Source organism: Micromys minutus (genome assembly GCF_963924665.1).
Source record: "Micromys minutus genome assembly, chromosome: 9".
NCBI lineage: Eukaryota > Metazoa > Chordata > Mammalia > Rodentia > Muridae > Micromys > Micromys minutus.
Genome location: NC_137978.1, coordinates 39652671 through 39680292, shown reverse-complemented (window position 1 = coordinate 39680292; position 27622 = coordinate 39652671). Strand labels below are relative to the sequence as shown.

Sequence of the window (27622 nt, the reverse complement as noted above, 5' to 3'; positions counted from 1 at the left end):
TTGCTTACGCAACCCCAGAAATACACGTTTCTCTGTATCTGAGAGGAAAGATAAGAGTCCTCGGTGGGCTGCCCCCGGCACCTTCGGCGGTAACGCAGAGACCAACTTTCCGTAACAAGACGAGGTGTGAGGGTAGCCGAGGACTGCGAACCGAGCACCCCTGAGATTGGCAGGAGGACGCTAACCGGGAAAGCACCCCCTGTCCAGAGCTACACAGAAAAACCCCGAGGCAGTCTGGGGGCTACGAGCTGGGGGGGAAGGGTCCGGGTCTCCATGGAAACAGAAAAGGGGGGCTGGATACCCATCCCCATGGAAACGGAGGGGTGGGGTCCCTCGGGTGAGTGGAATGAAGTCTCAACCGGGAACGGCTTTGGCAGGGATCCCAACTCCCGCGCCCCCCGGGTAGTTCCAGCCCCAGCCGAGCCCAGCTTCTGCTTTTACCTCCGTGGCTCCCGGCAACGGCGGCAGCGGCAGCTTCTCCCCTCCCCAGCGGCACCATGATTGCCCCCACCTGTCCCCAGCGTCACTTCCGCTTCCGCTTTCCGGAGGAAGAAGAGGACGGAGGATCCCGGCGCCCGCTGCCGCTTGTGATTGGCTTCTGCTCTCCGGGGTCTGAGACCGCGCCTCTAACCAGCAGGCTGTGGGCGGAGCGAGCAGAGTCTGGCGCTCCCTTGCTGCACGGAGAAGCTGACCGTAGGGAACGGGCTGTCTCAGGCGCGGGAGTATACACGACGTCAGCCATGAAACCGAGGCGTTCTTAGCCACAGCTGTAGCAGGAAGGGTGCAATCAGACACCGCCTTCCAGATGCGTAGGCCAGCCCGCGGCATCCCTCTTCTCGCCCCACTATACCTACGCTGTATAGTTCACCTGGCTGAGGTCACAGGGACCGGAACGCCGAGCAGAGCGCTCCCAACTCTTCTCGTTCTCACGCTCCCGCCGGAGCCAGCGGTTCCAACCTTCCTTAAGGAGGGTTTTTGCTCTAGGGAGGGTCAGCGCCACCTACTGGTCAGTCCCCTGTCAGCTCTTAAGACTCATCCAACCGACCCTCAAAACCATTAGCTGATAGCAGTATTTCAAAGCCCAAAAAGATTTTTCTCGTGCTTCTACCATATTCCTGTAAATGTAATTGTTAGACCCTCGGATAAGTTACTGCTTATTTACCCCATGAACGACTTCTCTGGAACGTTTAAGTTGGAGCAATGCCCTTATAGGTTAGATCAGGATTCAGGCCCAAACCGCTGTGCCATTACCCTCTGAGTAAGGTTAAATAAGTGACTCTCACACACCAGAATGCCACATGTCCCTTTGGTACCACCACCACACACCACACACACATGCCTAAGAAAAAGAGAAACATAGTCACCACTGTTAAAAATACATTTATCATTAAAATATATTACATATATGAGAGGTGATGCATTATATACAGTTGGGAGGACTGGACAGCCTACAAAGTCCCACTTGTTTCACCAGAACCCCCTTCCTTCAGTGCTTTTAGTGGCCACTGAGAGGCCTCCGAGTTGAGTAGAAAGGGAACAATTGCCTTATGCATGTCCACGCCCTCAGCTTGGACAGTGGAAGCATCTGGGATGGCTAAAATTGTTTATCCGGGAACAGCTAAGTAAAGTCCTGCTGTCCAACTCCTTCTCCTTTGAGGACTTTGGTTATTGACCATGAGATGCTCAGAGCAGAATATGGGAAACTCACTGCATGTCCCAGAGGCAGGTTGAATAAGGCAAAGTAGTTACTCAAAACGTTTTAAATAAAAATGAATAGAGATCTATTTGTGTTAAATAACTAAAGTTGAACATGGAACGTCAGTTCTACTATGGTGAATTTCCCCCATGTGTTCACAAATCAGCATGGCTGTGCTAGCCAACGGCATAGGTAAGGGGCAGGTCTGGGCTCAAACAGGTAGCTGCCATTCTTCCAGCTGGCCTCAGACCAGCTTAAGGCAGTTCTTGAGCTGAAACAGGTGAGCTGACAATTGTGGCTGCCTTGAGGAAAACAGGAGAGTGTTGAGGCTCAGAATGGGTTGCAGAGGAACAGGTGAATGAACTCTTGGGCCTTCTTCTTCTCCGCCATGTCAAGCTTTTCGTGACCAGCTGGGTTTCGGAGCAGTAAGCTGCCAAATATGCTAGCTGTGCGTGACAGAAACAGAAAAGACCATTTAGCAACTAGGACACTAGGGTACTGGGGGAGAGAACAGACTACCTCAACCTCAGGAGCTCCACCTGCCTCTTCCTCCAGAGACTGGGATTAAAGGCGTGCGCTGATATGCCCAGGCATTTTCTTTTTGAAACACAAACGGCTGGGTGTGGTGGCAATGTCCGCATTCCCACCACTCGTAAGTTCCAGGCCAGGCTGAGATACACAGTGGGAGGCTGCCTCAAAAAACAAACAGGAGCTAGGGAGACGGCTCATCGAGTCAAGTGCTTACCAAGCAAACATGACAGAAGACCTGAGTGACGATCTCTAGCGCCCACTTAAATGCCAGCACACTGGCATACACCTGCAATCTCAGTGATGTGGATGGACAGAGAGGTGGATCCTGGGGCTTTGCCAGCCAGCTAGTCTAGCTAAAACAAGGAACTAACTCAAGGGCCTTGCACACGTTAGGTAAGTGTTCTACCACTAAGTCATTCCTCCAGCCCCCAAACAAATTATGTACATAAACTTTGCCCAAAACAAGGCATGATGGTACAAATGCAGTACTCAGGAGACCAAGGCAAGAGGATCCTGAGTCCAGCTTCAGCAACACAACTTGTCCGCTTTTAAAGATTCTGTACAGATACTTGTCTGACACTTGTCCACTTACCTAGAATATTCTCATCCAAATGATTTTTTGCTGAGTTTTTCAGCAATTCTTGCAAAAATGCCATCAAGTACCTGAAGACATTTTGGTGGAAGGAGGGGAGAGTAGAAATGACCTGAAAGAGGGAAAAGGTGGGGTTTGCGGATTCACTCAGTTACTTGACAAGGTGCCCCTTACATTCCAGGAACTGAGAACATGTCTTACAAATGTAAGAACACACATGGAGCTGATCATAAGTATCCACTTGGCATAAGTATACAAAGGAAACAAAGGCCAAATGCTAAATACTAGTTTAGAGGTAACATTTCTAAAACTAAAAATCTCAGACTTAAGGGAATTAAAATGTTTTAGTTGGATCTTGAATATAAGACAAAACTAGACTTGTAGCAGTGAGGATTAGGTAGTGGAGGCAGAGAAGACAGGAGAAAGCAAAACGTTAAGTAGGAAGAGCACAAGCCACCAAAGTCGGCAGGAGTCTATAGCTGCACAGGCATGGAAGGGTATCCAAGGCTGGAATCCAATGGATGGCCACCGATCTGCACAACAGAACCAGCTGGGGAGCTAGAGCTAGGAAAAGGTAGGTTCCAGAAGATACTCAGATGAAATGGATAAAGTGAAGGTCCTGGAACCCACTGTTTTCCACTGTTCTACATGATCCTGTCAATCATGGAACTGGGTGTGGTGGATAAACATGGGTGATCCCAGGACTGGGGAGGCTGAAGCAGAAGGATGGTGAATTGGATATCAGTCTGAGTCACAGGGAGAGACCTGGTCTCAGAGAAAAGAAAGGAAAGAAAGAGGAAGGAAGGAAGAAAAGAAGGAAAAAAGGAATGAATGAACAAAAGGAAGAAAGGAAAATGAAAAGTCACTAAGCAGCATTGAGAAAGAGGTTAAGTGTGGTTTTGTCCTACAGGATGACACCTCTAAATTCACAGGCTAATTAATTAGTAGCATGCAAAACGGATGGAGGGGGAGCAAGAGCACAGGGCACTGCCCCAAGTAAGCAGAACAAGGATGGGAGAGAACGGAGAGGTAATGGATCAATGGTACTGGGCACGTGGGAGGTGAGGAGAGGGGGAAGCAGAGATGACTCAGGTTTCGGGGTTGAGTCACTGGCACTAAGGGTGATGCTATTAAAAGCAGAAGGGACATGAGAGGAAGAGCAGGTTTGAGAAGGAATGGTGCTAAGCTTCCAAGTTACTGCACGGGAGAAGCTGTCACACTTTGTTCTGCCAGGCTCCATGTGCCCAGGACAAGCTACTGTGCATGCTGAAGCGCAGTGCTTTCCCTCACCTGTTTGCTTGCTGAAAAATTGCCAGAACACTCCAAGCAGCTGTGGTAGGCACTGTAACAGATGACAGGCTCTGGCAGGCTCTCTAGGAAAAGCAGCAAGGCTTCAGCTACAGAATGGTTGTTAGCACCTTTGGCCCAATGTTAAGGAACAGGTGACAGTGTTTTGCCCATAGGGAGGAAAAGGCCCAGGGACAAGCATGTGCCAGAAGTGATGCCTGCTCAGTCAGGCTCTACTCAGAGTTAGGATACCAGCCCAGGTCTCAAAGGGACCATGCTATTTGCCAAGTGACCCCAGCTCTCCTGAGCTCCTGCTACACTGGCTGCTTACAGATGTCTTCTCTGGACAGGTGATGAGTGCGTAGAACCTGTTAGCTGAGGTTACAGTACCAGACCCTGGGCTTTGAGACATTCTTCCCTCTTTTAAAACCTCTCATGTTCCCACATGCACATACAAATTTCTGAAGGATACAGAGGTGATCAATCATTCCAGTATCTAAACAGTCCCTTATGTGCTCAAACTCTAGCCTCAGGCCTGGCTGCTGAAACAGATCTTCCTGCAGAGGAGAGAAAGACACAAAACAATAATTTCCTCAGAAAACTGGCAGTGATCTGCTGGGCCACCCATATCACCCAAGTCCAGAATTCGGCTGTGTAGCAAAACTTCTGAATCACCACAGTGAACAATGTCACTGAGGCTGGAGTTACCATAGGCCATTAGGCATGTGTTCTAAGGCTATGGGTAGACCACATTTCACAAGGCAAGATCAGAGAAAACTCACAGAGAGCTGTGTCCTAAGAAATAGATCTTTTTATCTGCATATATTTACATAGACCTGAGAGATCTTTTTAGCCCTCCCTATCTCATTTTGTCATTGTTTATTTTGGCTGAGGCTCAAGGTAGCTTTTCCCTCTTATACATGGCATGTATAACACCTTAGGACTGGCATGCACGTGCACTTGTACCCGAGCACTCACTAAATAAACAGTTACATTTTAGTATTGTTTTGCTTCTTGAAACAGACAACTCTAACATCTTGAGACTAATGAAAATAAAAGATTTATTTATTTTATGTATATAAGTACATTGTAGCTGTCTACAGACATACCAGAAGAGGGCATCAGATCCCTTTATAGATGGTCAAAAGCCACCATGTGGGTGCTGGGAATTGAACTCAGGACCTCTAGTAGAGCAGCCAGTGCGCTTAATGGCTGAGCCATCTCTCCAGCCCCAATGTGACTATTAGTAACAACAACAATATTACATGTATTGCTCACAAATTATTTTTGAAAGAGCCACACAAAAGGCAGATCTCTTATGAAAGTGAAGTCTGGGGCCTAGAATGTAACTCATTGGTACATTCTCTCAGTAAAGAGCTGAGGCCCAAGGTTCCATCGATATCAGGGTCAAAATAATCATAATAAAGTATACATACACACACAACATATATTTTAAGATTCAATTCTTTAAAAATATAGAATTATGAAGCTGGAGAAATGGCTCAGTAGTTAAGAGCACTGACTGTTCTTCCAGAGGGCCTGAGTTCAATTCCCAGCAAGCACATGGTGGCTCACAACCATCTGTAATGGGATCTGATGCCCTCTTCTGGTGTGTCTGAAGACATCTACAGTGTGTTCATATACATACATACACACACACATACATACATACATCTTTAAAAAAAATAAAGAACTAATTAATCCCCCCACTATTGTGTATTAATAACCTTTCAGGGTATCTGTTTCCTCCAAAGGATGCTACAAGAGTTAAATGAAGCAATTGGTTAAAACAGAACAGCTTGGGATACGGCAACATCAGTGGGGGTTGGGGATGGGGGGTGGGACAGACTCCAACATGTGAAAAGGCCCAGGCACAATGGTACACATCTATAGTCCTAGTACATAGGAGGCTGAAGGGAGAGGATCATGAGTTCAAAGCTAGTCTTGGGCTAATGAGTTTGCCATTAGCCTGAGCTACCTAGTGAACTATCATCTCAAAAAAATAAATAATTGGGAAATAAAGCTCAGTTGTTAGAGCACCTGACTAAAACGCATAAAGGTGAGTTCAATTCCCAGCACTATACAAACCAGGTGAGGCTGTGCACAGCTGTAACCTCATCATAAACCAGGTGAGGCTGTGCACAGCTGTAATCTCATCATAAACCAGGTGAGGCTGTGCACAGCTGTAATCTCATCATAAACCAGGTGAGGCTGTGCACAGCTGTAATCTCATCATAAACCAGGTGAGATGGTACACAACTGTAACCTCATCACTTGGGAAGTGGAGGCAGGAGAATCAGAAGTTCAGTCATTCTCAGCTACATAGCAAGTTCAAAGTCAGACTGTGCTATAATATTAGATTATCTAGAAAAACAGAAATTAAATGGAGAACAGAATATCCTAAGAATGCATGTTGCTGAGCTGGAAGTGTAGCTTAGAGAGCTCTTGTCTAACATGCATGAGGCCTGAGTTTGATTCCCTAGCACTGTAGGGTAGGGAAAAGGAGTAGGGAGGGGAGAAAAATGAGTGGAGAGGAAGAGAAAAAGAAAAAAGAAATGAAAGGGGAGAGGAAAGGGAAGGGGAGAGAGAAAATATGGATTTATTTTGCTGCAAGATTAGAAAAATCTAAAAACATGGCCTTGAGGGGGCTGGAGAGATGGCTCAGTGGTTAAGAGCACTGACTGCTCTTCCAGAGGTCCTGAGTTCAATTCCCAGCAACCACATGGTGGCTCACAACCATCTGTAATGGGATCTGATGCCCTCTTCTGGTATGTCTGAAGATAGTGACAGTGTACTCATATACATAAAATAAAAAAGAAAGAGGGGGCTGGAGAGATGGCTCAGTGGTTAAGAGCACTGACTGCTCTTCAAGAGGTCCTGAGTTCAATTCCCAGCAACCACACGGTGGCTCACAACCATCTGTAGTGGGATCCAATGCTACAGTGTGTTCATATATATAAATAAATAAATCGTAAAACAACAATAAACCATGGCTTTGAGGTCAGAGGCAAGAGCTTTTGCCTTTACTAGCCTGCCTGTGTGCCTACTGTGTGCTCCTGTGTGATGCCCTGTACCTGGGTGCCTGTCACTGTCAGCCTGGCTAATTGCCTGTGCGCTGCTAAATAAAATAAATCTTAATTATCTAAGATCCCCTGCATTCTCCCCAGCTTGTTAGTCTCCTGTGACCCTCTTCCTGGAGCTCACAAACCTGTAGCCAAGTCAGTCCAACTAATCCCAGCCCAGGAAGCCAGCCTAAAATTAAAATCTCTCTAGAAATCAGCCCTCCAGCCCTTCAGTCTAAATCATGGAGTCCCATCTGTCCTCTGCCTGAATTGTCAACAAGCTAGCTCCTCCCATTCTCGGAAGCAGGTGAGAGTTGGGGGTGGGGGGGACTTCAAAATGGCCTGGGGACGTTCAGAAGTTCTTCTCTAGGCGACCAGGAAGAGGCTTGGGAAGAAGCACAGTGTGATTTCCCAAGGCTGCCTTGCTTCCCAATGGGAAATCACAGTTCAGTGCCAAACAGGGCAGAATAATGATCCACAGGTTCCTGGGGACAAACGCTTTCCATACAAGAAGAAGAAAAAGAGAAGAAGTTCTAGGACTTTCTCAAGGCAGCTTGGCCTCAGTCAGGTCTGACTGGCTTACGCTCCACCTACCTGCTGGGCAGCATTTCTATACAGGTAATCAACCATCATCCAGAGTTCTTTGGGGATATCCATGGGGTTCTCCAACTGGCTCCTGTCACCTGCAGTCTGCACTGGCATCAACGTCTCCAAAGAAAGAAAAAGTATGACAAGTCATGATGGGGTGGCACTTCTACCAGGCTGGCTTCAGGAAATGCATGATATGCAGACAGCAAACCACAGGAAAGGACAACATCTCAATCCCCTAACCAGACGTTCCAGAGGCAAAAAAAAAAAAAAAAAAAAGCCCAGGCGGTACACTTGGGTGACAAGGTGATTTTTTAAGGGAGAGAGGTGGCAAGCAGTTTCTCTGAATGGGGTAGTATATGCCCTGACTTCGTAGAAAAAAGTTCTCCCAGCATTCCACTGTGAGAACCAGCGAGACTGTGTGACCCAGTGAGGAAGAGCACACACTTGCAAACCCAAAACTGTGAGCCCAAGCTCCAGCCCACTCACCACGTGACCTGTGACAACTCGATTTCCTTGATAGGGTTTCCATTTTCATCTACATTAAATAATAGGGAGTATAGTTCAAGAGTCCCTAACTGAAAAAATGCATTCAAAGGAAACAGTGCACGAATGACCTACATCGGTGCCAAGCTTGTTCCCTTGGGTCAGGATGGCCTCCGTAGGAGCCTTCTGGGTCTGACCTGCCAGACTGTCCTTATTTATTTGTTTTGGTATATGTGTTATGTGCATAGATGTACATACGCATGTGGTGGCCAGAGGTCAACTGAGTGTCGTCCTCGGTTGACTTCCACTTACTCTTTGAGACAAGGGTCTCTCACTGAACCCGGAACCTTCCAATTTATCTAAAACCTGTCTCCATCCCCCAAAGCTGGGATCACAGACATGTATCTTTTATGTGGGTTCTGGGGAACTGAACTCAAGACCTCATGGTTGCATGGCGAGCGCTTTACCAACTGAGCTATCTCTCAGCCCCAGATGATAAGTTTTTAAAATGCAAACTCTCACTAGAAACTTAGGATCATGGCTAAGTTTCTCTACTGCCCTGCCTGCATGCTAGATACTGAATGTTTATGTAAAGTGTCTCCTCCACCCTACCCAGATTACCACGCTGACTCTAAATCACCAATGTCACAGCCTTTAGGAGGTGGCTAGTCATGAGGGCTGTGTGGCCACAAATGGGATTGTGTGCAGTAAGAAAACCAAGAGTCTTTCGCTCTTGCCATATGAGGACACTGAGACAGTCACATATGAACCAAGAAAGTAAGTCCTCAGGAACTTTATCATATACTTCAGCCACCCAAATTGTGGAAGCTAAACTTCTGTTCTTCATAAAGCACCAGTCTATGGAGTTTTGTTATCACTTGCATGCATGCATACATACATGCTCGGGCATGAAATAAAGACTGGAGAGTGTGGCCATCTTCCACGGCCGTCCACAGCAGAAGGTGGAGTCTTTCTATGCTGGAATCTGTGCTGGCTTCACAACTTGCTCTAAACCACACAGTAAGGCAGAGTTGATATTGTGTGGGCTGTCAGCCATGCCACGTAATAGCTGTTCTCTCTTGCTCTTGTCTCAAGCTGCAAAAGCTTGAGCTCACTTCTGGAAAGCTGAGGCCTTATGTGCAGAAGACTGAGGGCAGCCAACACTGATGCAGGCACAGCTTCAACCCGCTGGCCAACACAGCTGCTGCTTCAACACATCGGCACAAATGAGTCTAAGTAGGCCAGCAAAAATAAATAAGAGTCATGAGAAACAGCTCACTGTCATTCTGACTGGAGGGTGGCTTGTTGCACTGATACTAAGCAAATCCATGGAATCTGTGTCCAAGAAGGTAGATATAGAAATGAGGTGTGTGAGCCAAGTTCCCAGTACTGGATGTTCCTGGAGGCCTGCTACTCACCAGCTCGCTAACAGTTTTCAGTGGTAGATCCAAGATGGGCTCCCTCATGTAGCACAATGTATGGATGGGAGACCCAAAACAGCTGGGCAGGTAGTTCCCAGATACAGACAAAAAGTAATCCTTTCCCCGTTCCAAGTGTAAAACCAGAATGTCTTCAATTGTGTCTTTGCCTGAGTTGAGTTTTGTGGCAGTAGCTTTATTTACAAAGAGCTCCAGTTCAATGTCAACATGAGAATCTGCAGAAAACGTTTAAAAGTAAAGTCAGCTAGGAAGCCATCAAGAAAAAGAGAAAAAGGCAGGAGGGGCAGAGAGTGAGACAGAAAGGACAGAAGATCACACAAACAAGGACCTGTGTGCTTGGTGCTGGAGAAGCACAAAATGTGGCCTGGAAATGTGAAGACAACCCAAGGACACTGGACAGACAAACCTTCAAGAAGTCCAAGTACTAAGTAGCATGGCTTCAACCAAAAGTAGTCCAGTAAGAAGGCATGGACCAGAGGACCAGCCCTGGGCCAGGTAAGATGGAAACATCCCCTGCACAAATCCGGGGAAGTTATCACCTGGGAACTAGCCAGGAGACACCCTTAATCCTCATTGCTTCTCTCTCTCCACAGAGTGAATAACTGGGCACTGATTACAGTAAGGCAGCAATGGAGATGGCTCCTAAAGCAGCAGTACCTGCCATGTGATTGTGGAGCACACAGCAACTAAACTGTTCTTAAAGCTGGGCGCATGCTCCTCAGCACTTTATATTTTATATATGGGTGAATTCAGTTACAGGGATTGGAGGGGGTAAGTTCAGAGCCAGCAGAGGCAGGGCTACACAGTGAGTTCCAGGATAGCCAGGACTACATAGCAGAAAGACCCTGTCTCAAAAAATACCAAAACGAACAAACAAAAGTTTTAGGCGGAGAATAAAGCACCTAGAAACAAAAAGCTTATTTAGAAAAATGAAAAGGACAGGCAGGACATTCAGAAAGCAGAGCCCAGGAAGAGAAGATGGGTTACCTGGCAGGAGGAAGCCCCTGCTGGGTTTGGCTGTCAGCCACGGCTTACAGTAGGAATCTTCATCAGGCTTGTTGATGAATTCAAACTGACAGGGCACTTGGCCATTATGAATTGTGAAGGATTCGGTTTGCAACTGCATGTACTTCACATTCTCAAAACAGAACTGGGAACAAACAAGGACCAGTCAGAACCAGTGTTCTCTTCTCGAGCTGTGCACCCACCCTGACGAGGAATAACTATTTTGGAAATAAAGACCATCTCTTTGAAATGTATTTAGCTGAGAGGGCACAGTGGCCACTGAAGACCTGTAGCCTATGCAGGCTAAAGCACAAGTTTGATTTTATAAGTAAGCTTCCTGAAGCAAGCAAACTTTCCATCTTCTACATCCAAAACAGTGTTCTCAAACTGCCCCATGACCTGAAGATCCAGCTCACTGCCAAGGAGCTGCACATCTACAGCATGAGGGGTCTTCCTGTGAACCCAGGTGTTCCTTGAGACAGTCTCAGTATGTAGCCCTGGGTGGCCTGGAATCTCTGGAACTCATTTTAAACCAGGCTAGCCTGAATTCAGAGATCTGCTGACTCTGCCTCCCAAATTCTGGGAATAAAAGCCATGCTACCACCACAACATGAGTTCTGGGACTTGAACTCAGGTCCTACTGACGGAGCCAATGCCCAACCCTTGATGTTAATACTCTTAGCAGGTCTGGGTCTTTCCTACCTCCCTCTTGGAGAGTGTCACAGAAGGAATGTTGGCATTTTCCATTTTATCCAGGGAGCGGACAATTTCCTCCAAGGTCTTCCGGTAGAGTTCTTCATTGATGACCCTCACCTGGGAGGGAAACATTATAGACTGAGGGTAGAGCCTTCTGTCCATTTTTCTGTCTCAGTGTCGCATGTGCTTGGGAAATCAGAAACTGAAACTGATGGAATTTTAAGAAGTGAAATCTAAGTAGATTTAGTTCATGAACAGATAAGCCAATCAGTGACAGACGCAGAAAGCTCCCCCAGTTGTATGCGGCAAGGCCACCTGCCTACTGGTCAGCAGGAGCGTCCTGGTGGCTCCTCTGTTGGGTCATAGGTCTTGGTTAAAAGGCTCTGGGTTTCTATCTCAGTCCTGCTTGCCACCCCACAAAGCCAACAGCGGGTTCTTCCCACAGTGGTTTTGATAAAAAGATGTATTTCTCAGCTTTTAACCCAAGCTCATCAGCAAGAAGCAAGAGACTCAGGCTCTCCCATCTGTATTTTAATTATAAATACTTTTCGTTTTCGACAATAAAATGATTGCAACATTACTTACCCGGCCCTGTGCCCCCCACTTCTGAAAAAGCATGTAGACAAGGCTGGCCTCCAACTCACAGCAAACAGCCAGAGTCACCACAGCCAGTCTTAGGTTCTTCTCTAACTTCAGACTCTGACCCTTATCTACCATACACCTTGGAGAACAGGTAGGTGGCACAACGCAACACAAAGCCACTTCTCTTTTGCTCATTGTATTGACACATAAGATTGAAAACCTTATTGGCAAGGTTATGGAAAATAAACTCATATGCAGTTGGTGGAAGTTTAAGATAAGATCAGGAGTTGGAGAGACAGCTCAGTGGTTCTGAGCACAGTCTCTCTTACAGAGGACCTGGTTTTCCTTACCCACATGATGGCTTGATAACCATCTGTAATTCTATTTCCAGGAGATTCATGATCTCTCCTGGTCTCTGGAGCACTAACCATGCAGGCAGTACACATACATGCAGGCAAGCAAAACTCTCATACATATAAATTAAAAATAAATCTTGCCTGGTTTGGTAGTATAAACTTTTATCCCAAATCTCTGAGTTTGAGGCTAGCCTGGACTACAAAGTGAGCCCCTGCCACCAAAAAGTTAGTTAAATCTTTTTTTTTTTAAACTTGTAAGCTGTTGGGAGTAGACACTAATAAATGAATAGGCACTAAGTCATAGGTAGTCCATATATCTAGAAATGAGCTCAAGCTGTGACTGTAGGAAGGTTTCCTGTGGTTAGATAAAAACATTCCTTAGGAACTTGTGAAATCATTTCCCTTTTCCTAAAAGGAGTCATTTCCCTTACCTCTGGCAGAACGGACATATGGCCACCTACGGTGCCTATCAGAATATCAAGGTCCAGCCTGGCATCCAGGTACCCTCAGTGTCACAAGTGCCTGTTACACATCTCAAAGTCCACACAGTCTGTGGGCCTGTCCTCCCAGCAGCTATTCATCCTTTCTATAAAACCTACTCTCTGCTTCCCCTCACTCTCTAGCTCCTGCAGTCCCCTCCCTCTCTTGCTGTTCTCTATCCTCCCTACCCCACTGTCTCCACCATGCACTTCCTCTCCCTCGCACAGACCACGCTCAGTCTTCTCTCTGTGCTCTGGACTACTCCAGATGACTCTGGATATTTCCTCTCTTGTTCACAATAAAGAGTGGCAAACACCTTTAATCTCAGCACTCAGGAGGCAGAGGCAGGCAGATCTCTGAGGCCAGCCTGATCTACAGAGTGAGCTCCAGGACAGCCAGGGATATACACAGAGAGACCCTGTCTTGGAAAACAAATCAAATCAAAACAAACGAAAAACCTCCCTAATAATAAGGCACTCTTATAAGCAGTTTCTTCACTGTGTATCTTCACATACATTTACTGCACTTCCTCTTTTTATAAAAAAAAATTTGTTTTATGCATATGAGTACATTGTAGCTGTCTTCAGACACACCAGAAGAGGGCATCAGATTCCATTACAGATGGTTGTGAGCCACCGTGTGGTTGCTGGGAATTGAACTCAGAACCTCTGGAAGAGCAGTCAGTGCTCTTAACCGCTGAGCCATCTCTCCAGCCCCTGCACTCCCTCTTAAATGCTAATAATTTAAAAAAAACAAAAAAAAAAAAACCAAAAAAAAAAAACAGTCTTGCTATGCTTCCCAAACTGGTCTCAAACTTCGGACTCAAGCAATCCTGTCACAGACCTTTGAATAGCTCAAACTACATGCACTACCACCCTGCTAAGATATAATTCCCCTTGAACCAAAAATTTCACTACTAAGAATCTGTCTATAGAAATACAAACATAAAAATATTCATGAAGGATGGTTACTATAGCACCACATACAATGGAAATATTTTAGAATAAATCAAAACATTATAATTCATCCCTACTACAGAAAAGTCCCCAGCTGTTAAAACTAATAAGGAACAGGCCTATAAAACGGCTCAGTGAATACAGCAAGGGCTTACCTCCAAGATATCGGATCTAAGTTTGATCCCTGGGATACACATGATAGATTCCTATAAGTCCTTGGCCGTCCCAGGAACACTGTAGTATGCATGCATATGCATACACACAATAAATAAATGTAAAAAGCAAAATAATGAAGAAACTGCACAATCTCCTAAAACATAACCTTTATGGGGGTGGGAGTAGGGAAGGACACAGTTTTGAGAACTCCCAATGTAGCCAAGGATGACCTTGAACTCCTATTCTTCCTACCTACATCTTCTGAGTCCCGGGCTACTTGTATGTGTTACCACATCTGATTTGTGTAGTTCTGGAATTAAACCCAGCCCCTCATGCAGGTTAGGCAATCACTATACCAAGTGAGCTACATTCTCCAACCCTAAAATATTCTCAATGGAGGGAGAAGCTGTCCTCAGAACGTGTGAGTTCTTTTACTAAGGAAAGAAAAGAAAAATCTGTGTGTTGTTTGCAGAATACCAACATACTTTGTTATGCAAATGCATAAACAAAGTCCAGTTGCAGGCAAAAAGGGAACTTCCATGTATTTGGAGATATTCAGATGTACATCAAAGCAAGTAGTAATTGACTTTACACTTAAATTTTATGTTTTAAAATGTATTTATTTTTATTTTGTGTATGTGGGTATGTTGCTAGCTAGTCTTATGTTAACTTGACACAAGCTAAAGTCATCTGAGAGGAGAAAACCTCAATTAAGAAAATGCCTCGGGTTGGAGAAATGGCCCAGTGGTTAAAAGCACTGGCTATTCTTCCAGAGTTCCTGAGTTCAATTCCCAGCAACCATATGGTAATTCAAAATCATCTATAATGGAATCTGATGTCCTTTTCTGGCATGAAGGTGTATATGCAGACAGAGCAACTCATATACATAAATAGATTAAAAAAAAAAAAAAGGAAGAAAGAAAATAAATGCCTCTCTAAGAAAAGGCTGTAACAAGCCTGTAGAACGTTTTCTTAATTAGTGATTGATGGGGGAGGGCACAGCCCATTGGGGGTGGGGACACACCCCTGGGCTGGTGGTCCTGGTTGTATAAAGAAAGCTGGCTGAGCAAGTCATGAGAAGCTTCTCCACAGCCTTTGTATCAGCTCCTGCCTCCAGATTCCCACCCTGTTTGAGTTCCTGTCCTGACTTCCTTCTCTGATAAACTGTGATGTAAGCTAAATAAACCTTTTCCTCTCCACGTTGCTTTGGTCATGTTTAATCACAGCAATAGTAACCCTGACTAAGATGGTGTTTTGTTTCCACATATGTCTGTGTACTGCATGCATGCAATTCCTGCAGAGGACACTGGATTCCCTGAAGCTGGAGTTACAGGTGGTTCTGAGCAGGCCAACATGCTAAGAAGCAAACTTAAATCCTCTCGAAAAGCAGCAAGGGCTTTTAAATATCTGAGCCATCTCTCCAGGACCTTAAACAATTCCTAAAACGAGCTTTCTCATATTCAAGACTAAGAAAAAGAGATCAGAAAGACAAAAGGCAGCCCTGGTATAAAAACCAGCTGCCCACCTACCCCAATGTCAAACACTGAGCTGACGGGCTTGTGGTCACTGGTCTTCAAGGCCATGTGGCTCTGGTAACTCAGCTGAGTGATGTTCTTTCCTTTCCACAGGATTCGGTCACACCAGGCAGGTGCACGACACTTCTCACTGAAATACAAAGTGCACACTGGTATGCTCACAGAAACATCCTGGTCCACTGGCCAGTGACTGCCATGGCTCAGGTGGAGAGCAATGAGGCAGAGCCTTCATGTCCACGCAGCTAAAGGATCTAAGATGGCGGATGATTAGGCCTATGGAAGAACAAGGTGTCTCCTATGGCGATCATCCAACAGAAAACAGTTCAGCTGACTCTCTGCCCTGTACTGTCCTGTTGAGGGAGGAGAGAGAGTGAAAAGGCAACAGGAGAATAAGCACTTTATAGCCCTGAACAGAAAGTCGTTAAGGAACGGGCTGTGAATTTCTGCTGCCTGGGTTCAAATTCTGTTTGGGAGGTTCTTGGACTTTCTATGCCTTAGTCCACAGTTTCATAATAAACCATATATACCACAATGAGCTCTTAACAGGTTGAAATGAGACATACAAATCAAATATATCCAGCAGTATGTGGCATACTGTAAGCACTACTAAAGAAATATTAACTACGGGGCTGGAGAGATGGCTTAGAGGTTAAGAGCACTAGCTGCTCTTCCTAAGATCCTGATTTCAAGTCCCTGCAGCCATAAGGCAGACCACAGTCATCTACAATGAGATCTAACACCATCTTCTGCCATACAGGCATGTGTGCAGACAGAACACCATATACATGATAAATAAATCTAAGAAAGGAAGGAAAGAAAGAAGGGAATATTAACTAATATGTCAGACCAACGACAAGCTTAGCTGGAATCATCATATTAGCTCAGAGTCAGTTGGTGAGCTGGAGAGATTGATTGCTCAGCAGTTAAGAGCACTTGCTGCTCTTACAGAGGACCTGGGTTCAGTTCCCAGCAACCATAGTGTGGCTTACAACCAGCTGGAGTTGTAACTCCAGTTCCAGGATGGCACCCTCTTCAGGCTTCTGCAAACACCAGGCATGATGTAGTGTCCATACACATATGCAGACAAAGACACACACACACACATACACACACACACACACACACACACACACACACACACATACACACACAACAAATATATCTTCTTAAATGAAAAAGAAAAGTCAATCCATAATGGAACAACACCTAAGGCAGTCAGAAAGAAATAATGTGGAAATAAAGTGGGCTTGGAGAAGAAATATTTGGCTACCATGGAAAACATGGAGAGTCACAAGGACCTTATGCTCCTCAGGTCCACAGGGGCCAGTGCTTTCCAGAATTCTTGAGTTTCCATTTCCTTAACCCTCTGCAATAACCTCAGACCCACCTGGTATCCCAGTCGTCAGAGCCGGTATCGTACTTGTAAGTAGGCTGGAATGTAATCTCACCCTCTGTGAAGCCTTCAAAGATGGTCTTGGCAGCCACCTGGATATTCAGCTGTATAAGAGAAGAAGATGAAAAAGCCTGGGTCAAGCCTGGGATTATTAGAGGATGTATGTAACATCAATCCATATTCCTACCTGAAAGAGAAAGAACCCATGAGAAAACAACTCCTATTCCATGAATCAATAAAGAAATGATTTCATAAAGAGAGACAGGAAGTTAAGATTCTTCTTCAATTGCTCTGTGCTGGGAAAGAGATGGAAAATCAAAGGATTTAGACCTAATGATGCCAAGGTTGTCAAGAACAGGACAAGAGCTCAGACAGACAGAAAGTTTCACCATCCTGGACAGTTCTGAGCACTTAGGAAGTCTCAAGTCTATTGAGGAGAGCAGGAAAGTCAGACACAGGCTTCTCTCAGAAAGACATGCTACATCAAATGATGGAAAGGAACAGCAGGCCACAGAACTGACTCATCGGAGTGAGGAGAGGAGCCGACAGTTTTCTCACACAGGAGAAAACTGCTAAGGAGGAGACAGGAGCAGAGGACTTATTCTAAGGAGAATTATTAAGTCACCTAAAATATACCAATAGTTTCATTACTGAAGAAAAACATTATTAATATAAAGAAAGCCCTATGTCTCTCTCCAACTCCTGATCTTTTGAAGGAATGAGAAAGTGTGTGTTCTTAATCCAAGGGACATGGGTGCTTCTTCCAGGACAGAGTCAACAGAGAGGAATGCAGACAGAATGCAAGCGCGCATGGACAGCATCAGGTCCTTGGGGAAACCACACAAGATGACAGAAGAGAAATTAGGCTCTGTGCCCTCACAGTGGAGGAGACAAGGTAGTCATCTGTACCTGGTCATGCTCATACAGGGTTTGGAAGGCCTTCTCTTCCACGAGCTTTTTCACCTTTTCCACATCCAGCTCTTCTATTCTGTAGTTGAGGTCCCCCAGCCACAAGATCACACTGTGAGGGCAGAGCACAGAGTGACAGGGTTTAGGAGGAGCTTGCGCCCTCCCTATCCAGGACGAATTGGACAGAAGCCCCGAGGTGGGACAGTGGCTTAACTGTTGTGGAATTTTCCTTCCCACCCACTTACTAACACGTCTAAGGCACTGCAGACCCAATTGTCACAAAGGGCGAGTCACCCAGGGACCCTGTGCTACATTCCAGACCACAAATGTACTCTTAGCCTGTGTCTAGATGGAATTTTCTGAAGCAAAGCTAGTCTTTAACAGTAGAGCCTGGATTCGCCCACAGCGAGGCTGCCTTATCTGAACTCCGGGAGCAGCTGTGTTACATGCTCCATTTCACCTGGTGCTGCTTCCTGAAACCATCAGACAAGCCATGAACTCTACTGTTCTACCTGAAGCCAACAACCATGCCGCTAAGTAATCTGCCGAGCAGTGCACACTCTCCAACAAATGCATCCTCGGCCTAAAAGCAGACAAAGGGCCATGCCAGCTGCAGCCTCACAGTGGAGAAGACACACTCCCTGTGAGGGACCCTGGAGAAGAACAAGCCATCCAGTCAGCTTCCAAAATGCCAACAAGCCAGAAACAGTACCACTGCTTTGGACAGGACCCCAGGGGCTTCCTCTTTATAAAAGAAGTTCCAAAAATCTTAACTGTGACCATAAAGTCTGAAATTCCAAGGCTTTGAAATCTGACAAATAGCAAACTTTGGTGATAAATGAAATAAAAAAGAACAAGCAAAACTAGTGCACTCTGCTCTGTGAGGTTGCAATTATGGTTTTGACACTGGAATCAAGGAGAAATGAGCAAGGGCAGGCACAAAGCACCAGGCCCCACTCTCAAGTGTGCATGCTCTAGAAGGACAGATGAAAACCTGAAACAGTGCTCCCAGCTGTGCTCCCAGCTGTGCTGGAGGTAAAGGCTTTTAGGCTGCTTTGCCCCCAGTGCTCAATCAAGACAGATTTCTAGGCAAATAAATCCTATGTCTCTCCAGGGACAAGGGATGCTTGGTAATGGTTCTAAAGGTCTTCCAGATGATAATTCAGGAAGCCAAGAATTTCCAAGAAACAAGTAAGACCTGGCAGACACCCAGCCCCAGCATTTGAGTCCCAGACACAATGGAGAACTGGCAGTTACAGGCAGGGACTGTGGAGGAAAGAAACTCAGACTCACTCGTGCTTGCTGATGGTGAGAGGCGGGAGGCTTGGGTCCACCTGAGAGAACTGCATTCGAGAACAAATGTCCCTATAGTCTTGGTTCCTCCTCTCGTACTCCTCTGTGTGGGCTGCCAGGTGAGAATTGACAATGCAGATGCTGGTGTTGTGCAGCTGGAACCTGATCGCCACGCCTCCTTTGTTACCCTATTGAAAGGATTCCCCTCAGTCATTTAAACCTTCAGACTTTCAGAATATTCTGTCTTCGTCTTCAGAATGGTTATTATCCATATCTTATAGATAAGAATACAAATCTCCAAGCAAAGTGACTATCCATTTCTGTTAAAAACTCAGGCCAGAGCCTGCCTCTCTCAACCTTCTGTTCTTTCGACTGTATTCCTGGTGAACCACTGCATGTGTAACTCAGCTTTTACAGGGAGATCTAAGGGCAGGACTCCAGAAGCCTCAAGAAGAAGAGGAAATTGCAAACCTATGGGATTTGGTTTTCCTTGGTGGCCAAAACAGTTTCTGTAGCATACTACATAGTATACTCAGATCAACCAGAGGCTCTGGCACTACCTACCAGGATGAAGACATACACTGTCTGGAATTTTAAGCTATCTATTCAATCCAGCCCTGCTTGTGGGTTCAGCCCGTCCTACAATAGCAGCATCCTAGGTGGGCTGGTATGGCTCCTGCATCACAAGAAGCTGAGTAAAACCATTAGGGATCAAAGTCCTCAATGTGCTATAGGATATTACCAAGGACTCACCATCCTCCCCATGATTCCTGTCCCCACAGTCTCAGCTTCCACTTCTGAGATATAGGCTGCGTGTTCCTGTTTGACGTACAACAGCAACATAATCCCAACCAGCCGGATGAGCTTCACCTGGAACAGAGCCCAATTCTCAAGTGATGGTTGCCGCAGACAGAAGTTGGAAACCAGAATTCCCCAAGGGAAATGTGGTGGAAGAGCTGGCTGAGCCACTAGCACACACTCTCCTCCAGGCCAGGAGACAAGGTGGTCTGTTCCACTCACTGAGCAACTACATGATACCCTAACCCATCCACAAATGTCAAGACCTCGACACTTTCCATTCAGACAGGCCCCTCTGAAGGACTGTGGGGTTGAACGGGAATGGTTTGCACTGAAAGCACACGTGTGTGCACACACACACAAAACTGTTCACTGAACATTTATCTCAGACATGCAGGCTCCTTACTTACCTTTGCGTACTTGGCATCTGGGTGAAGGCTTTCTGACACTGCCTTAAACCATTCCTCCTCCTTTGGGGTATCCTGAAAGAAGAAGGCTTCCTTACTCAGATCGAGCTCCTGGAACCTATTAGAGAGGCAACCAGTGAACCAGAGAAAGGCAGCATTCAGGTAACACATCCTGAATCTACTCCGGTAATTGGGTCCCAGCTTTCACACTCAACAGCAGAACCCTCAGGGGGATAAGAAGAAATGGAACCAGAGAACTGAAAGTTGTGGGATTTACTAGGTGCTTCTCTTAAACACGTGCTCATTTCTTTTCCAGGACCTAGGCACTGGATTAGTCAGAAGCACACCTCCACTCCCATTTTACACCCACACTCATTAGGTCAACAAAGACTACATGGTAAACTGGAGTTGGAATCTAGGTCCATGTTTGGTTTGGTTTGGTTTGGTTTGATAGAAATCCCATGGTTGCATCAATGGGAGAAGAGGCCTTTGGTCCAGTGAAGGTATATTTTCCCAGTGTAGGGGAATGCCAAGGCACTGAGGTGAAGAGGGAGATTGGGAGAGGAAGTACCTTCATAGAAGCAAGGGGAGAGGGAGGGGAGAAAGAAGGGGGGATAACATTTGAAATGTAAATACAGAGAATATCCAATAAATTAATTTTAAAAAAAGAAACCTCATGGTTAAGGGCTGAAGAGATGGCTAAAAGATAAAGAGCACTGGCTGCTCTTCCAGAGGTCCTGAGGTCAATTCCCAGCAACCACATGGTGGCCCACAACCATCGGTAATGAAACCTGGTACCCTCTTCTGGCCTACAGGATGCATGCAGGCAGAATGTAATATATATAATAAATAAATAAATCATTAAAAGAAGAAGAAATAAAACTCACAGTTTTGCCCTTTCCCATAAATGATTCAGGCATCATTAACCACTCCCACCAGCTGTACCCAGGACTGTCATGCAGGGACAGTGTGAAAAAATTAATGCCTGAGCTGAGTGTGGGCTCAGTAAGAAAGCACTTGCCTCTCACACTTTAGTGCCCTGTGTTTAATCCACAACATTGCAAAAACAAAGAAAATTTTTTTTAAAAAGCCAGACATGATGGTACACACCTGCAATGTAACACTTGTATGCAAGGCAGGAGGGCCAGTCTGGTCCCCACAGCAAGTTCTAAGCCAACCATTACTACATACTGGAACCTTTTCCCAAAACTATAAAACAAGGGGCTGAGAAGGTGACCCAGTGAGCAAAGTGTTTGCCTTACATACACAGGGACCTGAGTTTGATCCCCGGAATCCATGTAAACACACTACACACACACACACACACACACACACACACACACACACAGGGCCAGGCATAGTAAGTAGCTCATACCACTAATGCCAAAGTGCAAAGGCAGAGGCACACAGATATCTATGAATTCACGGCAACCTGGTCAACATAACCTCCAGGCCAGCCAGGGTTAGAGTGAGATCCTGTCTCAAAAGAAAAAGCAAGCAAACAAACAAACACAAAGGCCAAGCATGGTGATCCACATTCAGTTCTGAGAGGCAGAAACAGGCAGGCCCATCGGCCAGACTATAGAGAGACCATGTCTATTTGTCTGTCTCTCTCTCTTATTCCTGGGGAATAACCAGTGGCTTCCACATTCATGCATGTACACGCACACATATGCACATATATAAAACTGACTAACTGGTGAGACTTTAGTGAGCATTCCTTTTCTGGCAGAAATATTCTTTGCTTTGTGGGAAAAAAAAAAACTGTGTTGAATGTCAAGTAATGACACACCAATTTCTAACAGAAGGTTATACTAAATTCATATCAGTGTTTAAATACCAAGCGCAGGACATGGCCAGACCTCTGTGTATCAGAAATAACACTGAACAGAGACACAGCTGTCTCTGAGCTGAGCTCATGTTTCAATCCCTTCACCTGCCACAAAGACTCAGCTCAACTCATGTCTGTTCCTTCAGCATGGCTCTCTATTCTTATGAACTGAAAGAATGAACAAGAAGCACTTACCCTACACAGTACACATCTGGGGCCTGGGTACTGTGGCTCAGCCAGGGCCGGAGGCATTCTTTGGGGGACTGTCCGTTCACATTGTATGTTCCCACAAAAAACCTGTCACCAAAGAGGCTCAATCAGTGATTCAGAAACAGAAAGTCAGGGTTCAGTCTCTGTGGAATGGCATTTTGAGACATAAGAAATCTCCTATTTAACCTAGATCTGTGACTATCACACTCAGGGGTGATCAGCAGTCTGCCTTTGTGATCGATAGCTGCAAATGATATAGGTCTTCTCTAACACAGGCATGATGGCAAAGATTTATAGTCCCAGCACTTGAGACAGTGAGGCAGGAGGACTGCTGTGAGTTCAAGACCAGCTTGGGCTGCATACTGAGTTTACAGCAACCATGGCTACCTAGTGAGAGACTGTCTTAATTAGATAGATAGATAGATAGATAGATAGATAGATAGATAGATAGATAGATAGGTAGGTAGGTAGGTAGGTAGGTAGGTAGGTAGGTAGGTAGGTAGGCAGACAGACAGACAGACAGACAGACAGACAGACAGACAGATAGATAGGTAGAGCAAGTAAGCTAGGCTGCCATTGTGGAGACATAAGCCACCAAACATTTACCCTGTAGGTGCTACTGAAAGGAAAACAACGCAAAGTGGCACCAGAGTTCCAAAGTCATTTCTTCACCACAAGCTCCAGAACTCTGAAAGCTTTATTCGTTTAATGTTCAGTGAGTCCAGCTAACAGGATCACTAAACGTCAATGATTTTCTTCGAGGCCTGGAACGAATGAGGGAATAGAAACCCAGGTAGATACTTGAGGCTCCGGCACTGCCCTTTGCTCTATCCTCAGCAGCCCTGTGAACACCGCTGCAGCCATCAGCAAGCTGGACCACTCACTGCAGCCCGTCAGCCACAGAGTCTGACCGAGGAGACAGGATGTCAGACACTCGGCAAGGAAGAGGAACCAGAAGTGAGACACAGTAGCACATATCTGTAACTCTGGCATTGGTACAGCTGAGACAGGAGGATGCCTTGATCCTTTACGTTCTAGACTAAGCTGGGATTCCTGATGCCCCACCCCACAGACCCCCTAAGAAGTGAATGTAATAATACTTTTTGAAAAAGAAAAACATCAGACAGAGTAATTTTCTTCTAAATCCAAGGTATGTGAGGCAGATGCTGAAATTCCAGAGAGCAGAATGGTCATTTTGCCTTGAAAAACCATCGATGAACACCTTTAATCCTAGCACTCCATAAGCTGAGGGAGGCAGATCTCCATGAGTTTGAGGCCAGCCCGGTCTACGGAATGAGTTCCAGGCCAGCCAGGACTACAGAGACACCCTGTCTCAAAGGAAATAAAACTGTGAAGAACCTAGTTACCTACCTGAAGTTCTGGATGTAGGTATAATCCTCTTCCTTCTGTAGGAGGTGTGATTTCACGATTGTGTCTCGCAGCCCGAACTTCTGCATGGATAAAATGTGAGCCTTGTCTGATACCGTGATTGTGGAGGAGCGAACCATGTCAGTAATTTCAGACTTAGATTTATTCTGTCTGGAAAAATAAAAGCGTTTTAAACATATTTTGAGTATGGCATGAAAAAGGAATATAGAACTAGATGTCCTCACACTTGAGCACCTGTATCACAGAATAAAGAAGGCCCAAGTTTAACTTATTTGCTGATAACAAATGAGAGATTTAAGTAAACGGCATAATTGGTCTAGAGATTTTTCTATAGTCATAGAGTCTTAAGTCACAAAGGGACCTTAAGAGAAAAAAAGGCAGAGACATAGCTCAGTAGGCAGAGCATTTGAGGTGTGTGCACAAGGTCCTGGGTTCAACCCCCAGTGCTACAAAAGAAGAATTCTCCCATCCTGCTGGAGGTAGCGGCATGGCTAGAACTCAGATGTGAGTGTTCTTCCTGCATCTTGGTGGCCTCACAGAACAAGACTGTAAGTTCCTCTGTACTCTTTGAAATAAGTAAAACTAAAAAGGCAATAAAAATTTAGATTGCATTGTTATGTAGTATTTGTAGTCAGGATCTAACTTATTCAAGAGCTAGTGTAAGAAAGATATGACATATCCACCTACCAGGGTCCTACATTACAGCTTAGGAAACTTGTCAGAGACAGCTTAATGGGCTAAACTAATGGCTCTTAAAACCACTCCCAGCACTGACTAAATGGCACGTGTGGTGGTTTGGATAATGCCCTCATAGGCTCATATGTTTGAATGCATAGTTCCCAAGGAGCGACCCTAGGCAAAAGGTTTAGAAGGATTAGAAGGTGTAGTCTTATTGAGGATATATTTCATTGGAGGGTGGTTTTGACGTTTCAAAAGTCCGTGCCAGGCCCTGGTTCTCTTCCTGTTGCCTATGGATCAGGATATAGCTCTCAAGTACTTCCTCAGTGTCTGCCCGCATGCCACCATGCTGCCTACTATGACAGTCTCAGAAACTGTATATAACCCCCAATGAAATGCTCTCTTTTATGTGACCTTGGTGTCTCTGCACAACAACAGAACTAAAAGACGACCTGAATATTAGCATCACCATTGTGATTTACACATCAAGTAAGTTCATGCAAGACCATATAACATGGTGACTGCCTTAGTTAGGATTTAATTGCTGTGAAGAAACTGTGACCATGAATGGCAGCTCTTATAAAGAAAAACATTTCACTGGGGCTGGCTTACAGTTCAGAGGTTTAGTTCAGCTTCATTGTGGTAGGCAGAATGGCACTGTGCAGGCAGACATGGTGCTGGAGAAGTAGCTGCGAGTTCTACATCAAGATGTGGAGGCAGCAGGAAGAGACAGTGACACACTGCCCAGAGATCTTAAAGTCCACCCCTAGTGACACACTTCTTCCAACAACACCACACCTACTCCAACAGGGCTACACCTCCCAATGGTACCACTCCCTAAGTGCCTATGGAGGTCATTTTTATTTAAACTGCCACAATGGCACATGTTAATCTCAGGACTAGGGAAGCAGAGGCAGGGTCATCATCATCTATGCATCAAGCTCTAGGCTAGCCAGGGCTACACAGTGAGACCCTGTCTCAATAAGGAGGGGTGAAAGTGACCAGAGAGATGGTTCAGTGGTTAAGAGCACTTGTTGCTCTTGTGGAGAAACCAGGTTCAGTTCCCAGCACCCACATGGTGACCTACAGCCATTTGTAACTCCAGTGCCAGGGTATTTGGCACCATCTTCTAACCTCTGAGGGCAAAAGACACGTAAGAATCACTAAATGTAATTATGCATGGAGAGGAAGGCAGGAGGAAAAATAATCTTTCCAATGCAAAAGGTATGAAAAGAATGTGAGGGTAGGCTGGAGAGATGGCTCAGTGGTTAAGAGCACTCACTGTTCTCCCAGAAGTCCTGAGTTCAATTCCCAGCAACCACATGGTGGCTCACAACCATCTGTAATGGGATCCGATGCCCTTTTCTGGTGTGTCTGAAGATAGCAACAGTGTATTTCATATACATAAATAATTTTTTTTTAAAAAAAGGAATGTGAAGGTAAAAATCAAACATGTTCAATCTCTTGTATTATTGTTTGTTTTAAACAGAGTTTTGCTGGGTAGAGGAATGGCCTGGAACTCGGTGTGTAGACCTAGCTGTCCTTGAATTCACAGAGATCCACCTGCCTCTGCAGCAAGTTTAATGATCTATCCTCCTACCCACCGCTCCCCTCTCCTCCATGTGTGTATGTGTGGTTTTCCTCCTTCATCACTCTGCCTAGCCTTCAGGCAGACCGGAATAGCTTTTTTCCTGAACCTGGGGCTCCTGTTTACAAAGCTAAGGTAGAAGCCAGAAAGTCCCAATGACCCTCCTGTCCCCATGCCTCCATGCCTCATCCCCTAGTCCTGGAACATGGGCTACAAACATGCGTCCACTGAAGAGCTTGTTTGTTACTTGGGTGTTGAGATATAGATCTGGTTTTCACAATTGCACACCTAATGCGCTAAACTGCCAAAGTATCTCTTCAGCTCAGTTTCTTACATCTCCTCATGAGAGTTAGAGTGCTTGAAAGTTCAAGTCCTAGAAGGGTTCCTGGTTATTGCAGGGCATTGGGTGCCTTATGTTTAAAAAAAAAAAAAAAAATTAACATGAGCTCTTGGCATCTGAACTGAACTCAGATCCTCAAGTTGTGAAGCAACACTTTATCTACTGAGCCATCTTCTCTACCCAACTTATGTAGTCCCTTTTCTTTTTTTTAAGATTGCTTTGATTGTTTTTAAGTATGTGTGTGTCCATAAAGGTCCATACACAAGAGTGCGATTCCCAGACAAGAGCATCAGATCCCCTGGAGCCATGTGGTTATCAGGAAGTAACCTTGGGTCCTCTGTTAAGGTAGCCAGTGCTCTTAACTGCTCAGACATGTCTCCACCCCCTTACCTAATTCCTTGTCACCCGGGTCTCCTTAGCTATAAAACAGTAAAGTATAAAATTCTGATGTAGACAGTAGTCCTGTGAGAACACACAGCTTGGTAAACACAGTAAGTCTGCCGTGTTCATACATTAGAATAGTTCTCAGGCTTCTACTTAAGACAACTTACGTTATACACGGTAGGGATGATTCTCTAATGAAGACCGACTCACTAGGAAGAGATATGAACAGAGGGAGAGTTGCATTACCTTGAGAGAGAGTTTTCTGGTTTATCCGCACACCTTGACCCTGAGCTTTGGTCCATAAGCAGGCCTCTCCCATTTGTCCTCGAGCTATCGATGTTAGGACCACCTAAGGAGAAGGATTAAAGTATAGTCATTGTGTTTGAGTCCAACACACTTCTCAGATGGGAGCTGGAACCCCTGGCAGCTGACATCCTGCTTGGAAACTCTGCAAAGGCCCACACTGTTGTACAGGTGCAGTCTCACAAGGCATGTAGAGAGGAGGAAAGGTAGCTCACCTGAATGGCTTTGCCGCTAAAAACAAAGCTACTCCACCCCCTTCTAGGAATGCACATTACAGACAACAGTTGCAGAAGACTCTGTATCTTCCACATTCATCTGGATCTGCATATACACAACAAGGCCAACCTAAAATACATGAAGAGACCTAATCTCAAAAATCCAAGGGCAATTTACATGTCTTTAATCTCAGCACTTGGAACACAGAGGCAGACAGATCTCTGAGTTCTAAGCTAGCCTGGTCTACTTAGTGAGTTCCAGACCAGCCAGAGCTACATAGTGAGACCCAGATTCAAAAAAAGGAAACAAAAACTTAAGGATTGGGGATGCCACTGGGTGACAGATTGCTTACCAAGATGCTCAGGCCCTGAATTTGATACCTAACACCATCAAAAATAAAGAAAGAAAATCACTTAACAACCTCAGGGACTTTCAG

The 27622-nt window shown here is 45.4% G+C and overlaps 2 protein-coding genes across 2 annotated transcripts in view; both read right to left on the bottom strand.

Moving 5' to 3' along the window:
- Positions 1-507, bottom strand: part of MTF1 (metal regulatory transcription factor 1) — a 38456-nt gene extending 37949 nt beyond the window's left edge. The window contains 1 exon segment of the mRNA XM_080920786.1: positions 442-507. The gene's annotated coding sequence lies outside the window, so the exon portion shown is untranslated.
- Positions 508-1362: 855 nt separating this feature from the next.
- Positions 1363-27622, bottom strand: part of INPP5B (inositol polyphosphate-5-phosphatase B) — a 62314-nt gene continuing 36054 nt past the window's right edge. Inside the window, exons 6-22 of the mRNA XM_080920746.1 lie at positions 26914-27016; positions 23660-23827; positions 22274-22375; positions 20251-20365; positions 19796-19912; positions 19043-19230; positions 17750-17861; positions 16835-16944; positions 15442-15577; positions 11389-11499; positions 10669-10831; positions 9661-9896; positions 7763-7876; positions 4579-4663; positions 4110-4237; positions 2820-2931; positions 1363-2142 (exon numbers count right to left, since the gene is read on the bottom strand). Of these exons, the coding sequence (XP_080776872.1) occupies positions 2027-2142; positions 2820-2931; positions 4110-4237; positions 4579-4663; positions 7763-7876; positions 9661-9896; positions 10669-10831; positions 11389-11499; positions 15442-15577; positions 16835-16944; positions 17750-17861; positions 19043-19230; positions 19796-19912; positions 20251-20365; positions 22274-22375; positions 23660-23827; positions 26914-27016 (2216 nt within the window). The 3' untranslated portion in view covers positions 1363-2026. The remainder of the gene's footprint in view (positions 2143-2819; positions 2932-4109; positions 4238-4578; positions 4664-7762; positions 7877-9660; positions 9897-10668; positions 10832-11388; positions 11500-15441; positions 15578-16834; positions 16945-17749; positions 17862-19042; positions 19231-19795; positions 19913-20250; positions 20366-22273; positions 22376-23659; positions 23828-26913; positions 27017-27622) is intronic.